Genomic DNA, 18,461 nt, shown 5'->3' with positions numbered 1-18,461 from the left:
AAATTGGTTTCTTGTAAGCATTAGATATCTGCCTGTGTTGCTTTGGCATCTAGTAGTAGGATGCGTTGTTTATGTCTATGGAAAGTCATCTGGGTTTTATAGTTAGGACTGTCCTGTCTTTATACCTGTTTTCAATATATGTGTGAGGATACACGGTACCATTTGATATGAGATTCTGTGTTGTATGGTCTGCCTTTTGAATCCAGTCGGTTTGGGATGTCCTTCCCAAGGGTGATAGTGATTTTTGAGGTGGGGAGTAAGGAGGGAAAACATAAGACCACAATTTAAACTAAATTATGTACATTAATCCCCTATGTGGGGATGAGGTGCTGGTATATTGCACCATGGGGGGTTGAAGACTTAGTGGGATATCTAGTATGTTGCTTAAATTCTGAGCATGAAAAAGGCTTTGGTTGCAAAAGTCTACAAACATGCGTATCAACAGTAACACAATGAAGTGTAGGGAACGCACTGTGTGGTTCTCTATGGGCATCTGCCCTGCTAAGTAGGCTTCTGAGCGGGGGTCCAGTCCTTAGTCAGTCTCTTCATAGAAGCAGATGGTTGCGTGGAGGCTTGGGTTATATACCCCAGGAACGGAGGGTGGATAATCCGTCTTCAAGAGAGGTAATTGGAATGATGTCTTCTTGTCTCACGATCAATAATTTTGTGTGATATCCCCACCGGTACCTGCAATTATTTTCTCTCAGTGTGGATGTGATTTGGCCAAATTATTTTCTTTTTTTCGCGGAGTGGCAGCAGAAAGGTCTGCGAACACCTTCAGTTGTGAGCGTCTTGGTTCGGCTGTTTTTCAACACCGCTTGTAGGAACACGTCTCTAGACACAGACTCTGGGATGTGTTTCAGCCGCGGGACTTGCTAGACCCAATCCAGCAGTAGCATGTCGGCTGGGATTTTAGGTATCAGTGTGTTCATGAGGCCTCGGACAAATATTTGCAGATTTTCTTGCTTCACCTTTTCAAGGACTCCTCTCAATCGTAGATTGTTCCGCCTCACCCTGTTCTCTGAGTCCATCATTTTATTTTCCATATTGGCTATCTGCTGTTCTAGGTTTTGCACATGGTCTGCTAGGTCATTACGTGAAGCAGCAAATTCCACCATTTTGGATTCTGTGTGCGCAGTTCTATTCCCCAGCTCTGTTCCCCAGGAATTGATCAATTTAGTAGACAGGGCATCCAAAGCTTCTTGTAGGTGTTTCTTTGTGAGATTTCCCTTTCGGAGCCACTGTCTTCCTGGTCCAAAGCTGTGTTGCTGTCCACGGAGGATCCCTCTCCTTCAGGCATTAGGGCGTTGTAGAGTTTGTTTTATGGCCGAAGAAATTAGGTTTGTCTGCTTTCGTGGCTGCCCTTTTGTGTTTGCCAGGCGACAGGAGGTAAGTTGGAGGATTTGTCTCTGTACTCGTTAGAAATTAAGGAGCCCAAATGCCTGAGCTAAGATTCAGGCTTTTATCTTGCTCGGTGGTTAGCCACGGCCCACAAGATACTGACTTTTTACAAAAAATCTATGGCTCATTGTAAGAAATCATTTTGATTGACAGAGATTCTATTGTTTTTAGTCATTACGTCAAATCTGTCAGCATTATGAGATACATCTCATTGCAGAGAACGATGGGGGTTAAATAACTACATCTGGAATACTGAAATTCCATTAAGTCTTATTATTTATGATTTTCTGTTGCATTCTTACAATAGCACACACCTGCAGATTACACATTTATTCAGCTCATTAGATAATGTAACTGGACATCATTTTTTTTGCATCTGAATTTAAAGTGTGAAATGGAAAGAGAAAATAAAAAAATGAGTTCTTATATAGCTTCTAGTTGTCAATAAGTTTTGCAGACACATATTTAACTTTTTTGTTTTTTTTGCTAGTTTGTTCTTGTGGTGGCATAATTGTATGCTCCGTCAATTATCGTACAAATAGGTTATATACAGTAAATCTGTGCAGCTAAAATAAAAGCCTAGATTTTTACATTACCAACAAAACAAAATAGTTTGGAGCTAGAGACACTAAAACATCCAAATTATCTTATTTTGTTTACCTTTTTGGTTACTGTCTCATTTAGTTTTCATTGTTCATTATCCTTGCTTTGTTATTAATGTAGCTGCATTTATTTTGTCTGGGCTCTTTTGTAACTATATCAATAAAAAAAAACCCACAAGTTTCATTCCATTATAACACTGATAAAACAACAATGAAAAACAATGTGAGTTATCTTCATGCTGCTTTGCCTAGGAGTCGGGCTGATTATTTAATGTAGTGCATGTGCTTGCCGTAATAAAAAACGGAATATTGAATTTGAAAGATAAACATTTTAATGTTGGGTATTATTTCTAGATATATACAGATATACATATATATTTTGAAGGTGATTTGGTATTCTCTGTTGAAGTACAGTAAATGCAGGGAATGTGCACATTTATCATTCAAAGATATTCAGTAAATAGCAGAATATAAATCTTAGCATTGAAAACAGAACCTAAGTGTCTGTCTAAAAACCTAGTTGGGCCGAATGGTTCTTATCTGCCATCACATTCTATGTTTCTATGTAACCTACATGATGATAAATACATTTTGAGAGTATGACTGTAAATACATAAAGGGAATAAACACAGTAAAGGAGGAGACTATATTTAAAAGAAGAAAAACTACCACAACAAGAGGACATAGTCTTAAATTAGAGGGGCAAAGGTTTAAAAATAATATCAGGAAGTATTACTTTGCTGAGAGGGTAGTGGATGCATGGAATAGCCTTCCAGCTGAAGTGGTAGAGGTTAACACAGTAAAGGAGTTTAAGCATGCGTGGGATAGGCATAAGGCTATCCTAGATATAAGATAAGGCCAGGGACTAATAAAAGTATTTAGAAAATTGGGCAGACTAGATGGGCCGAATGGTACTTATCTGCCGTCACATTCTATGTTTCTATGTTTAACTAGGATATAACGCCCAAACGTTTGCTACAAATGTCTGTCCTTGGGAACCAGACAGATTATTGCTACTTAATTCTAACACGTTTGTGTTTAATGTCGGGCGTTTTTCCTCTGCTTTTCTAATTAAACCATTTGTCCAAGTTATACCATATCACGGTCTTACTCATATATGTGTCTAGCAGGTGTATAAACAAACCAATGGAAGTGCAGGAAATAAACCATGACTGTATATAAGCAGGTTGGTGGCATCACTCAAGAAAAGATTATACATATCTCTCTTATAATTGTTTATATATTTATGACATACTGTATATGCCAGGTAAAGCACTTCGAAAAAGAACTGCGAGGACCAATGACAGACCTGTTGTATTGTGCTAACATGCCATAAATCATTATTATTTTATTTACTGCCTTGTTTAAGTGGCTCACACAATAAATGTTGCTTTTTTCTATGATTCTCACTGCTCCAGGGCCAGAACCCTACGCATACACCCACCAACCAATATTTCTGATCATATAATAAGATAATTTTGCAGCCAGCAAGCTCACCCACTCCATTATATTTACCACTTCAAATGCCACAAATCAAGGGACTACATAGAAGGATCAAGTGCTCCTTCCTTCTTTATAAGGTGCCCTTGAGTGTAAAAACACCATCTTCTTAGTGCAGGAAATCTCTGAGAACACAGTTCCATACATTAAGCCTCATCTCATTGTATATTAGTAGGAACTATTGCACGTCTCCTCTGTCCATTAGACAGTCAGAGGTAAACCCTACACTGGTAAAAAATCTCCATCTCATCACCCAGGACCAAGAGTGGCTAGTGGTTAAGCCTTACTCCATTTATTAAAGCTACACCCTACTATAAATATACAGAAACAAGTCCCACTACTTCTGGGCGGCAGCAATATAGTGCACATCAACCACAAAACATACAATAAAAACCAAAGAAAAGAGTTACTTGCGCACTGTTTCAAATCCCTGTGCATATTTAAATAACTGGAGGTTTTTAGTTCCACTCCAATGGCCATTAGATTTAAGCCCACCTGCCAAATCAAGGCAAACCTCTTAGGTGGGTCAAACAATAAAAAAAAATTCTTGCTTCCTTCAGCTCGGGTAAAAAAAAAATCACTTATAAGACAGAAATGGGTATTTATCTAAATTCCTACATACTTATTAACCCTTAATTAAGAACACCCTACTATAACTGTGTATAAGACCCTACTATACCTTTGTTGCTCCGCTTCAGATATGTCACTTGTCTGCAACCTTTCAGGTCATTTATTAGCTGAGAGCATCATCTACACTCTCAGATAATGAGTGCCCTGAAAAGTTTTACAAACTTGACATAGCTTAAGCTTGATGAGAACTTCTATTTTAGCTGTATTGTGAAGAATGAAAGAACCTCAAGCACCAGACGGCCCCAGTTAAGGGTTGAATGATTAAATTGACCCAATACCGTGCACAGTGTTCTGTAGTAGGTATAGCGCATAGAGTGGGAACCTCAAACTTGGATTGTCGCGGATTCCTTCTGCCATGTTTTGTGTGTCAGACAGTGTTTGTCTGCTCAATACTACCAAGTGGGCCTTTTCAATGTCTTATATTCAGGAACATCAAGAGTATGACATGCCTCCCTATTGTCCTGCTTTTGGCAGGACAACCCCTATTTTGTGTAGCTGTTTGCCCATCTCGGTTTAGTTCCCTGGTGTCCCGCAACTGTCCCCGAGCAGCACAGCACGACTGTATCTCCCAACTTCTGCCCTCGGGAAGTCAGGAAGTCTTGACTTCCCAAGGACAGAGGTTGGGAGGTAAGGTATGAGCCTGAAAGGTTCACACTGGATCAGCTGACTGGTTACAAAATTGTGATTAGTAAATAAAATGTATTTGAAAGCCACATCTGCGTGAACCAACTGGTTCCAACTCCACTTATCTGTCTTTCAATCGGAGTGGAAACAGATGGGGAAGAAAGAAATTGGAATCTCACTGTTTACACTGGCTTGTCATTTAGACCATGTGATCAGTATCATAAGCTTTCGTTAAAATCATATCCCATAGGATTTTTGGCAATTTTCCACAACCTTTCATGAGTGACACGAAAGGCACAATATACACTATAAATGGGATATGGTAATAAATAGCCACGGTCCTAAATAAACGATAATATAAAAAAGAAATATAGTTACACATTATATTGAACCAATAATCAACATCAATCCAGTATTTAATTATTTAATAAGATAGGACAGATGTGGTCAGATTCAAGAAATCAAATGAAACTAACCGCATCTCTGGAAATAACTATAGCGGCAGTGTCTAGGATTATAATGCTGGCTGTCGGTAACAGGTGTAGCTGTGAACCGCTAAGGGTGTCACTATAGACCCATGAGCAGAAAAAATGCTACTAAATACCAAAATGAAGTATATACAAAAAGTGACTGCTAAATGCAAAAAATAAATAAAGTATATACACTGGTACTAGGACAGTGGTACTTTGGGCAATTTGTTTTTTCCTCATATCACGGATATGAGCACTGGGCACTGGTGGTTTTAGCACCATGTTAATCACTTAATGTATATTTGATTTACTCTTTCTTTTCTATGCCTGTCTAGCTGGATTGACAGGGAGAGAGGCTTTATAAATTAAACCAGCAGTCCGAATTTGACTGTTATTATGACTGTCTACCGTCCTCAATCTCCCTTTACCTCTGTACTAGCTCCAATTGGAGCCTCTGTCTACTCTGTATCTATCATTAGTATTTTTTTGTAAGAGGTATTTATGGTTGTGATTTGGGGACCTATAATCCTTTTTGTACAGGATTTACAGGGAGAGAGGTTGTTTAAATTTAAAACTAGCAGTCCGAATTTGACTGCTATTAACACTGCATACCCTCCTCAATCTCCCTTCACCCCTGTACTAGCCTCATTTGGAGCCTCTGTTTACCCTGTATCTACTACTATCTCTATAGGAGGTATTTATGGTTGGGACTTGGGGATTTTTCTCATCTCCTTATAGTGCACTATATTAAAGCTGATAATTAGGGGTGAGTTGCTGTTGCCATTTGGCTCATTATATCCCTACCTATACATATCCTTCTATTGACAGGCGTGGAATCTTAGTACCACTGTATATACTTTATTTATTTTTTGCATTTAGCAGTAACTTTTTGTATATACTTCATTTTGGTATTTAGTAGCATTTTTTCTGCTCATGGGTCTATAGTGACACCCTTAGCGGTTCACAGCTACACCTGTTACCTATCATTAGTATTTTTTTGTAAGAGGTATTTATGGTTGTGATTTGGGGACCTATAATCCTTTTTGTACAGGATTTACAGGGAGAGAGGTTGTTTAAATTTAAAACTAGCAGTCCGAATTTGACTGCTATTAACACTGCATACCCTCCTCAATCTCCCTTCACCCCTGTACTAGCCTCATTTGGAGCCTCTGTTTACCTTGTATCTACTACTATCTCTATAGGAGGTATTTATGGTTGGGACTTGGGGATTTTTCTCATCTCCTTATAGTGCACTATATTAAAGCTGATAATTAGGGGTGAGTTGCTGTTGCCATTTGGCTCATTATATCCCTACCTATACATATCCTTCTATTGACAGGCGTGGAATCCTAGTACCACTGTATATACTTTATTTATTTTTTGCATTTAGCAGTCACTTTTTGTATATACTTCATTTTGGTATTTAGTAGCATTTTTTCTGCTCATGGGTCTATAGTGACACCCTTAGCGGTTCACAGCTACACCTGTTACCGACAGCCAGCATTATAATCCTAGACACTGCCGCTATAGTTATTTCCAGAGATGCGGTTAGTTTCATTTGATTTCTTGAATCTGACCACATCTGTCCTTTTTGTTGTTTGATTTTGTATATATGGGGTTATGCCCCTTCTTGAGACATCTGGAGTCTCTAATTGGTACACCAGTCTCTGAGTAGACACTCGGCATTACTTCCTCGGGTTATCCGGGGTTGTTGGCACAGGTGTACACCCAGAGACACTGAACTTTTTGTTCTCTGTTTTCCTATTTAATAAGATATCTTTTTTTTTTTAATCTATTTTCGCATATGTTTGTTTTTTTTTAACTCCGAAATGTGGTTACTGTGTCCACAATGATTCTCTATTAGAGGCATTTGATTGGACGTTTCCCAGTAAGAACAAGGATGTTAGTGATGGGCAGAGAGGGGAGGATAAGCATAGCTGCAGGATCTAAAGTAGAATTTTAGAGACTTGGGGAAATAATTTTGAAATACTAGTAAATCCATATATTTTAGCTGCCTTGTCCAAGTGCATTCAAATGATACAATTTTAGCATATCTTCCACTTTAATGAAATTATATGGGTTACAAAAGACACAGTTCACACATAGGAAAATGTGTAAGTAGTTTTTTAATTCCCTACATTCCCACTGTAAAATGTTATATAGGATCTGATTCTCGAATTATATAAACCTCTTAAATATTGACTAGTATCGATGGTATCTGTGCCAGCTACCGAATTAGCACTTAAAAACAAATCATCATGAGCAAAGAATCCTGATTGCAAAAGGAAATGATTGACTTACCCGCAATCCATGCGTAAATAGCAGAAACGTATTTAAAATTGACAAGTTTTCCTTCTAAGCTCAGATGAAGCTCTGTTTCTTTCTGGTAGATATAACACCGCTCAAGCGGCTAATAGCCTAAACTCACACCTGCTTGTGTACACTTTGATAATACAGTGTTTTTTTAACCCTTATTCTTGCAAATTATTTGCTATTTTTACAGATCCATAGACATTTTGTCATGAGGCCGTACTCATACATGCCACTCAAAATTTGAGCTGAAGTGGTCTGGGTGACTATAGTGTCCCTTTAATCTTGATGTGCTCATTCGAAAATGTATATTTCTTTTTCTTTCTTGCTATGTTGAAAAACATTAGATGTTCATTTCACAACAGGCCTTGCGTTTCTTAGTAAAAAATATATAAAGCGAGATAAAAAAATAAGAGTATAAAAATGTAAAATTAATCGCCAACTTTTGGAATATGGCAGAACAACAATCTCTCTTTGAACAAGTCTTGCAGAACCGAGTTTACTCCCTAATACAAAGTAACTACAAGTACAATAAAAATATTAATTTAATATTTAATATTTAATAGAAATTAATATTTTTATTGTACTTGTAGTTACTTTGTATTAGGGAGTAAACTCGGTTCTGCAAGACTTGTTCAAAGAGAGATTGTTGTTCTGCCATATTCCAAAAGTTGGCGATTAACCCCTTAAGGACCGGACTGTTTTTGCGATGTTGTACATTTGCGACCAGGCATCTTTTTACACTTTTGTGGTGTTTGTGTTTAGCTGTAATTTTCCGCTCTCTCATTTACTGTTCCCATACAAATTATATATTGTTTTTTTCAGGACAAAGGGGGCTTTCTTTACATACCATTATTTATATAATCTCATGTAATTTAATTTTAAAAAAATGAAAAAATATGATGAAAAATTAAATGTTTTTTGACTTTTATGTGAAAAATCTTTTACTCATCTACAAAAGCGAATGAAAAAAACTGCTAAATAGATTCAAAATTTTGTCCTGAGTTTAACCCCTTAAGGACCAAACTTCTGGAATAAAAGGGAATCATGACATGTCAGACATGTCATGTGTCCTTAAGGGGTTAAAAATACCCAGTGTTTACATGCTTTTTGCTATTTTTTTGCATGTTATAGGGCTATAAGTACAAGTAGGATATTGCGGTTTCAAAACATACATTTTTAAAATGTATCAATAGTGACATTGTAACACTATTATCTGTCATAAATCGCTGAATAACACCCCACATGTACATATTTTTTTTAAAGCAGACAACCCAGGGTATTCAATATGGGGTATGTCCAGACTTTTTTAGTAGCCACTTAGTCGCAAACACTGGCCAAAGTTAGCGTTCATATTTGTTTGTGTGTGAAAAAAGTAAAAAACTAAATTGAACGCTAATTTTGGCCAGTGTTTGTGACTAAGTGGTTACTAAAAAAGACTGGACATACCCCATTTGCAATACCTTGGGTTGTCTTCTTTTGCAAATGGTATGCCATCATGGGGGTAATTCTCATTCCTGGGCTACCATACGCTCTCAAAGGCAACGTAACCAACCTGGCCATTTTCAATGTAAAAATATTTGACCCATATATTTGACCCTGTAACTTTCAAAAACGCTATAAAACCTGTACATGGGGGGTACTTTTATACTCAGGAGACTTTGCTGAACACAAACATTAGTGTTTCAAAACTGGAAAATGTATCACAACAATTATATCATCAGTAAAAGTGCTGTTTGTGTGTGAAAAATGCAAAAAAAGTCACTTTCACTGACAATATCATCGCTGTGATATGTTTTACTGTTTTGAATCACTAATATTTGTGTTCAGCAAAGTCTCCCGAGTAAAACAGTACCCCCCCATGTACAGGTTTTAGGGTGTCGTAGAACGTTACAGGGTAAAATACAGTGCTAGCAAATTAAATTCTCTGCAATTTCGGCGTGGGTTGGCAGGCAGGTCCCTCAAATTGCAATTAATAAAATTACTTAATTATGTAAAAATATTATATAAATACGCACGTAGAATTTAAATATATATGCATATTTATATATTTGAAGTCTACGTGTATATTTATATAATTATTTATGTAATTTTGTATATGGACATATGAATAGTTCGTATTCTTTTTATTTATTTATATATACATAGATATATATACAATTTCATTCTAAGTGTATTTTGATATAAATATATATATATTAATATCAAAATACAGTTAGAATAAAATTTCGCATAGATATATAATTTTTTTTTTAATTTTTATTATTATTTTTATTTTTTTAATTTAATTTAATTTACTTATTATTTGTATTTTATAATAATATATATATATACAATATATATAGTTATTATATATATTATATATATATGTGTGTAATTTAATAATACGTGTATTTTTATATTAATATATGTACATATTAATATAAAAATAAACTTAGCATGACATTATATATATGATATATAGACATATATTATATAGGTATAATATATGTCTATATATCATATATATATATACACATATATAATAATATTTTTTTTTTATTCACTATAACTTTAATTTTTTTTTTATTTTACACTGGCAGGGAGACTGCCTGTCAGCACAGACAGTCCCCCTGCAGGCAGAGACTAGGACACCTATTGTGACCATGTGGTCGCCCTGTTGGGCGATCACATGGCCACAGGGGTCCTAATCCGCCATGGGGAGACTGTCTGGGCTGCAGGCAGTCTCCCCACAACGGGAGCAACGCCGATCGCCGCCGGGGGAACGACGGCGATCGGGTAAGTACCTCTTAAATTTAGGACGGTTAAGGACCGTCGTCGGTCGGCAACGCAAAAATGCCGATGACGGTCCTGAACCGTCTAGCGTCGTTAAGGGGTTAATTTTACATTTTTATACTCTTATTTTTTTATCTCGCTTTATATATTTTTTACTAAGAAACGCAAGGCCTGTTGTGAAATGAACATCTAATGTTTTTCAACATAGCAAGAAAGAAAAAGAAATATACATTTTCGAATGAGCACATCAAGATTAAAGGGACACTATAGTCACCCAGACCACTTCAGCTCAATGAAGTGGTCTGGGTGCCAGGTCCCTCAGGTGTTAACCCTTCAGATGCAAACATGGCAGTTTCAGAGAAACTGCTATGTTTACATTTGGGGTTAATCCAGCCTCTAGTGGCTGTCTTCCAGACAGCCACTAGAGGTGCATCTGCGACGCTGGAGGCACATTTCGCCTCCGTCGCGCAGAGCGTCAATAGGAAAGCATTGAGAAATGCTTTCCTATGAACACTTTGAATGAGCGTGCAGCACTTGCCGCGCAAGCGCATTCGGCTTTGCTGACGTCGGCGGGGGAGGAGAGGTCACCAGCGCCGAGGGAGCCCGGCACTGGATTACGGTAAGTGGTTGAAGGCGTTTTAACCCCTTCAGCGCCCCGGGGGGTGGTCCATGAAGGTGGGGGCACCCTCAGGGCACTATAGTGTCAGGAAAACCGCTTTGTTTTCCTGACACTGTAGTGATCCTTTAACCATAATTATTAACAATTTGATGACGTGCGTGAAATGTAAAGCAAATCCAGTCAAAGAGCTATAATCTCTTACTGTTATGCTGCTCTAGAAGATAATGGAATACAAGAAGTAACTAATAGGAGAGCAAGGGGTATAGAATAAGGATATTATTAAAGATAAAAAAGGATATACAGGGAACAATGAACTAACCACTATGTATGACAGGAAGCCATGGCTGGAACCAACAAAGATTGCTAGAGGTAGCGAGGGATTAGTGAAGGAAGTTATTGAAAAAGAAACAGCTGTGGCAGTGGGAGAGGGAGGAGGAACCAGTCCATTTTAGTGGATGAGTAGATGCTGCTACGATGACCTCTGAATAGGGACTTACTAAGTAGGTTAATCTCAGAATAGTGTATATCCCTACCTGCAGGACCTCTGATGGACCTTTTTTTTCCGTTGTAGAGTTACTGGTTGATACCAGATGTTACTCTTACTTCTCCTTTGTCTTATAATTATCTGATGAGTATATTATCTACTTCATTATTACGTTATTTTGACATTCTCGTCAACACATAAATAAACACATAAAAGAGTGACCTTCCAGCCCAATGTATTGGACATCGAAAATAGGGAGCTCCCTGGTTGGTATTTATATTCCCCTTACATACTTTGTTTGGCTCATTTGTGTGATTGGCTGACTTTCAATCCACCAATCACAATGCATAACTGAGCATGTCTACTGAAATAATGCTTATCTGTTGATTTCTGAAATTATGTTGGCACTGATGTCCTCGTTGGATGTGGCCCACTGGTTATAATGGAGATCCTATGGGACATCTCTGCTGACATAATTTGTGAGCGTAATTGGTTACAAGTAATGTGGGAACCTAAATATGTGCTACCACTGACACGGTTTTGTAGCAATGCTCATTCACAATTGCATTATGTATAGAATGTAACTCAGTGTACTGACTATGATGGTTTGACTTCTTACCTGGGGACTGCTGGGCACCTGTCCCCACCTCCTCTGTAGCTCAGTAAGGCCCGGATGATCCAGCTCAGGAGTTTCTGTTAGCTCTCTTGGCCTAGCATCTACAGTGGATTAAGCATTGGCTGCGAGCTACAGCTGATCTCTCAGCCAGCCCCGCACCGCCAGTTTTAGCTCAGTGAAGAAAGCTTTTGACCCTCACTGAGCTGTAGTGGAGGTGGGGATCTGTTTATTAGTAAGTGATTTTTAAATGTTATTTAGCTACATTGCTGACACTGGTTAGGGAACATATAACAATGCAAAAATATGTACATGCATCCCTGTCATTCACTTAATGTTGAGATGTTATAAACTAACTAAAATGTTGCCCGAATTAGCCAATTTGGACAAAAAAATCTGTAATTCAGCTTAGAAGTTGATTCTGCCGCAATTTTCCATTCTAGGTTTAGATTAAAGTATAAGGCTTAATAGTAAAAAATGAATAAACTATTTGAGCAGTTTGTGTATTATAGATCTAATGATTTATGCATGTTTCCAAATATTTTGTAAATTTTGACTGAATTTCTGAAGCTCAGGGGGAAAAAACCCAAAACAAAAATCTTTTTTTACTAGTAGTGTTCGTTTTAACAGATACAGATTTTTAATGTACGTATTTATTTATATTTCTTTCCTTTCATGTATTCACAGATTCTAGCCTGTGTTAGACAATTTCTTTAAATAACTTAAGCGAGTGTTGTTTTTCCCTATGGATTAGTCATGTGCTATATATGAACGTACAAAAGACAATAATCAGTGCAAATTATAATGGTGCGTCCAATTTCGCCTGATGGATCATTAAACATGAATATTGATCTTCTTTTACAGGAAATCAATTTCCACCAGTAATTGTCTACAAATGTCAGCCACTCCTCTAATAAATACTTGCAGTGTTTTCTGGAGCATTTTTAGCAGAAATTAGCTTACAGTTATTTTATGTTTTGTTATTTTTAATTTTGTTTGTAGGTGGTGAAGAGGAGAAGTTAAAATCCAGCAGTTCAGTTAATCATGGCATGGCCGAGATTAGAACATTCATTGCCAAGTCTGAAGTTGCATTAACAGCGGTTATACCAGCGACACTCCTCAAGAACACTAATGGCACTACAAACATAATTTCTGAATCAGAAGAAGAAAAAGCCAAGAAGCTGCTGTACTGCTCACTATGCAAAGTAGCGGTCAACTCCCTGTCACAGTTAGAAGCACACAACACAGGTAATCGGCTGGTTTCAAAGAACAAAGGTGTGTGATCCTAGTTCAAAAGGTCTCATTAAATAACGAAGCAGTGAAATTTAATGCAGAGAGGCAGGTTATATGGGTTACGCAGAAAGGCAAAGTCAAACGTGGGAGCAAAGGCAAAATGAAAATGACCAGTTTAGTGTTCTATATACTTTTTAATCATCCCAATTTTGTCCTGTCCAATGAGTTTATCAGTCCAACTAGAACTAGACTTGTGCACGGCATGAAAACTCCATGAATTTTTCCAAAAAAATAGAAAAGATTTTGGGACGCCCACATTTCAGCCATCTGTTGGTTGGACTCGGTAGAATTTCGGTATGGGAAACCGAAACGAATAAGACAAACCACTTGCTGACTTCTCATTTGATCTGTGAATAAAATCAACATTTACTGACTGTCTCCTAGCCATCAATGATTAATTTTTTGTCCCATCAATCATCTCTTTTTTTTGGTGCCACATGTTAGGTCATTGCACAACAGGTTTGGTTCTTGATTTGGGTACACATTGGCTCTGAGTTTGGATATTCAACCGATCACCCAAACGGCCCAAATTCTGACAAATGGCAGTTTGGACTGAAACAATCCTCCAACTACACTGAGAAATGTTCATCATTTGTAATAAAGTTTACTGTGTCACATTTGTGAAGAATTCCATAGGGAAGGTTTAAGTGACCAGTATTGCCCAAAACCTTTAGACACTTATGGCTAACTGATCTGGCTGATGGATGTAAACATTGCTGATGTGAAGAAAGTGGACACACGGGAATAGAGTATATTTTTAATACACTGTATGTTGTCTGCAATCAGTGTAATGTAAGAAATATTATTTACTTGTTCAATGCCTTTTAACATTGCTCTTACAAAGCTCCTCGGCATGGAATGTCACAATATTAAACAGCCGGTACCTATGATGTTTGATAGAGTGAAAGAAAGGTGGTCAAGAGGTTATGAATATTATTATCTAAATAAAAGAGGCAAAAGCCATGCAATGGTATAGATCAGTATACAGTGAAATATGTAAATAAATTAATTTTTATTTACAAATTTAATCAATCAATATTAATCGATTGATATACCCAATATTCTTTCTCTCTCTTTGCTGTAGTAGTTATGGTGTCTAGAGTGTTCCTTTATATAATTGAGCAAATATTTCTCTGAAAAAGCCTACAATAAAAAAGAACATATTAGGTGTGAATTTATTTTTACTATATTGTGGATTTGAAGCAATGCAATATGCATTTCTGTATCCCATCATGTAGCCTGATTCCACCTGATTTAAATTTTTATTATTTGCCTTAAGTCAGTATTTTTTTGAGCCTCTCTAGACAAGGGAAATGTCAGATAAATATCATTATGCCATTATACATTTATGCCGTTATCGAAAATAACATCTCAACTAAATTCAGTTTAGACATTTAGCAAATATTTTTATTTTATAAAAGTATCTATCTATCTATCTATCTATCTATGTATCTATCTGTCTGTCTGTCTGTCTGTCTATCCATCACCCTTCGAGCCTATCTATCTATGATCCTACCTGTTTATCTATAACCCTGTCTGTCTGTTTATCTATCTATCCTACATCCATAGCTGCCTATCTATCTAACCATCCATGACCCTACCTGCCTATCTAACTATCTATGGGTGGGTGATAAAATCAATATTATTGCTGCTGATTTCTGAAAATGCTCAATTTAATAAATGAATCTGTTTTTTACTTGCCGAAAAAGTTAATGTTTCAGTTTCTCTAAAAACAAACAGGTGCTTAACATTGCATATGTTAATTTATGTCACTTGATCCTGACATTTCAACAGATTGACATAGAGTTTTAAAGAAAAAAAATATCCAACTGAGACTTTTGATTTTCTAAATTATACCTTAATGTATAGCTGGTATTATAACTTTAAAGTACATGTTTTAATTCACTAGTCCTTCTTAATAAGCACACAGTGTAGAATAGTTAATAACCACTTACTGACGAAGTTAGGACATTCCATGCCATCCCCCACACAGTAGACTTTAACACTGTTAAGAAAGCATTTAAGGTCCTAAAATTTTGGTGTGAACAAGATTAAAAACCTGCTCACACCAGGGAAACACAGGTATCAATCGATACCTGGGGCTCTGCTCGGTCAGCTGAAGCCATATTTAGTTGCACCAGACTTACAGATGACATGTGTGCAGCTTTCAAAGTGAGCGCTGCATACAGTTCTATAAATCCATTTAAATCACCGCAGCAGAGTGATCACGCTTACCCACAGAGATTCTTTGTCTGCAGCCAGAATTAGGGGGATCTGAAAAGACACAGACACGGCCTCCCTGCATGCCAATCAGACAATTGTGATTGCTGATGGGCTTTCCAGCTGACCAGCAATAATCACTTTGTAATCGGCAGAGACAGAAAGCCAGACAGCAGCAACATGAGAGGGAGATCTCCCTGTCATGCTGCATATGGCCACTAGATAGCGGTCATAGAACGCTCTTTGACCCCGTGCTCACAGTGCCTAGAGGAATATCAGCTACACCTCAGTGTTTAGAGCCAAGAAGGCAGAAATGATAATCTGGGGTTGCTGTGTACCTTGTGCAGAGGGAGCTAGCTGTCATTTCGGATCTGGATTGCCCTTATGAATGGGATCAGTCTTATATGCAAATGCATAATTTCACTATGTTGTGGCACAAGTGAGCAAAATCGTTTTTGAGACCTGATCAGGAATTTACTGCAGGGCAAGCTATTGAGTTTCTCTGAGCTTTTGCCCATCCTCAGAGTTCTCATATTCTCTGTTTTTACTTCAGTATTTTGCAAAGACCCCACATGGTGACTGCTCCACTGCATTTGTTTGGCTGCGTCATGCAGGGGAAAATAGTTTTTACTTACATGAATCTGTCCTTCTCAGCCACTGTCATCTTCTTCTGTGAGGTTATATTCAGCTCCTGACATTCCTTTTTCCAATGTCAGTGCTGTGCTCTGGCGCATGCACGAGAATATAACACTGATGTCTATGGAGGGTCGTACGAGATTGCATGATCCTCTACAGAATGAGCCTTTTTCCGAGCTTGATAAAGCTTGACGACAGTAGTTCCATCTTTTTGTCAAGCGCAGGAAAAATATATAAGACAAAGTAGTCCCTTTATTGTATTATGATTTCTTTTGGGTTGGCTGGAACTTCAACACACACTTCATGAGCACTTCATAAAAGATTTCATCTTTATCAATCGCTCATTTTTTTGAAGGGTGACTGAGCCGCTTTAAGGGGTTAAAATCCAAATTACACAATGGTATGACTGGCTTAATGAAATCATCAGAAGTCACTCTGATCTCTCTGACATATCTAGCTTCAATCCCCTCACACTAGTTTAAAGGGACTGTACAGAAATCCAGTAGACAAACAGAGGGCGTAGAAAAAAAATACAACCTTTGAATCTGGCTACACATTTTTCCAGATGCCCCCTGTGGCTATAAGTAAAACTGCAAGAAAGCAAAAGAAAGCTTATGGCAAAATTCTGTAAAACAGACCCGCACAACAGGCAGGGCCGGACTGGGGATGCAAAGCAGCCCTGGAAAAAAAATCTATGCCAGCCCCATAAGTCAATGCGACATATATTGTCGCATGTAATATGTAAAGCTATGTCTTGCCACCCCAGATGATTGAGTAATTGACAGATAGACACACACACCATGATAGATAGACACTCGCACACCATGACAGACACTCGCACACCATGACAGACACTCGCACACCATGACAGACACGCACACCATGACAGACACGCACACCATGACAGACACACACACCATGACAGACACACACACCATGACAGACAAACGCACACACCATGACAGACAAACGCACACACCATGACAGACAAACGCACACACCATGACAGACAGACACACGCACACCATGACAGACACACACACGCACACCATGACAGACAAACAAATGCACACCATGACAGACAAACAAACGCACACCATGACAGACAGACACACACACCATGACAGACAGACACACACACCATGACAGACAGACACACACACCATGACAGACAGACACACACACACCATGACAGGCACAAACAAACACACACACACCATGACAGACAGACACACACACAAACACACATGCATACACTGACAGCATTACACATGTGGGTGATTACCTGTGGGTGATTGGCTAGGGGGTCATGCAGGGCAGAGAGCTGGGAGTGCTGTCGGCCGCAGAAGGTGCTGGGAAGGCGGCCACGGAAGGAGCTGTTCTGCGGCCGCAGAAGGAGCTGGGGAGGCGGCCGCGGAAGGAGCTGTTCTGGCGGCCGCATGGGAAGCTGTGCTGTCTCTGCTCCCCCGCCCTCGAGCGCTACTGAATGCGACCGGGGCCGGAATATGACGTCATATTCCGGCCCCGGTCTCATTCAGTAGCGCGCTGGGAGCAAAGGCAGCACAGAACAGATCCTTCTGCGGCCGCCAGCAGACCCAGATGTCTGCCCGGCCCCAGGTGCCGACGGCCCACCGGGAAATTTCCCGGTGTCCCGGTGGGCCAGTCCGGCCCTGACAACAGGAGAGTTCTATTAGCCCTTCAGATTTCCTTTAAAATTCACATACTTAGTGAAACTGAATGTCTATGCAGCTAACAAATTTATTTTTTCAACTTCGGCCACTGTAAAACAATGTTTTGCATATGTAAAAAGACACTGTAATATTAATCTTTAAAGGGACATTATAGGCACCCAGACCACTTCATCTCATTGAAGTGGTCTGGGTGCAGTGTTCCTGTCCCCTTATCCCTGCAATCTAAAACATTGCCGTTTCAAGGAAGCTGCAATGTTTATACTGCAGGTTAAAGAGTGCCTCTAGTGGATTATTTGTTGTGTACTGTAAAAGAAAGTATAATAAATATGTTAATTTATCAGTGGGTTAATATTCTTTTGTCTCCATGAAGGTTCTAAACACAAGACGATGCTTGAAGCCCGAAATGGTGCGGGTCCAATCAAATCGTACCCTAGGTCAGGGTCCAGACTAAAACTACAAAATGGCTTGAAAGGATCAGGTTTACAGAACAAAACATTTCATTGTGAAATCTGTGATGTGCATGTGAACTCAGAAATCCAATTAAAGCAGGTAATATATTTAAAAGAAACAAAAATAAACAAAATGTGTGCTAT

General features: G+C 38.4%; 1 protein-coding gene across 3 annotated transcripts in view; it reads left to right on the top strand.

Moving 5' to 3' along the window:
* The window catches only part of ZNF385B (zinc finger protein 385B), a 501,964-nt gene that overhangs the window by 464,304 nt on the left and 19,199 nt on the right, over positions 1 to 18,461 (top strand). For all 3 annotated transcript variants that reach the window (XM_063429791.1, XM_063429792.1, XM_063429793.1), the window contains 2 exons: positions 13,031 to 13,276; positions 18,239 to 18,417. In XM_063429791.1, coding sequence (XP_063285861.1) covers positions 13,031 to 13,276; positions 18,239 to 18,417 — 425 coding nt within the window. The remainder of the gene's footprint in view (positions 1 to 13,030; positions 13,277 to 18,238; positions 18,418 to 18,461) is intronic.

Source organism: Pelobates fuscus, chromosome 8, assembly GCF_036172605.1.
Source record: "Pelobates fuscus isolate aPelFus1 chromosome 8, aPelFus1.pri, whole genome shotgun sequence".
In the NCBI taxonomy this organism is placed as follows: domain Eukaryota; kingdom Metazoa; phylum Chordata; class Amphibia; order Anura; family Pelobatidae; genus Pelobates; species Pelobates fuscus.
Note: the sequence above shows the minus strand (reverse complement) of the source record. Positions and strands in the feature narration are given on the sequence as shown.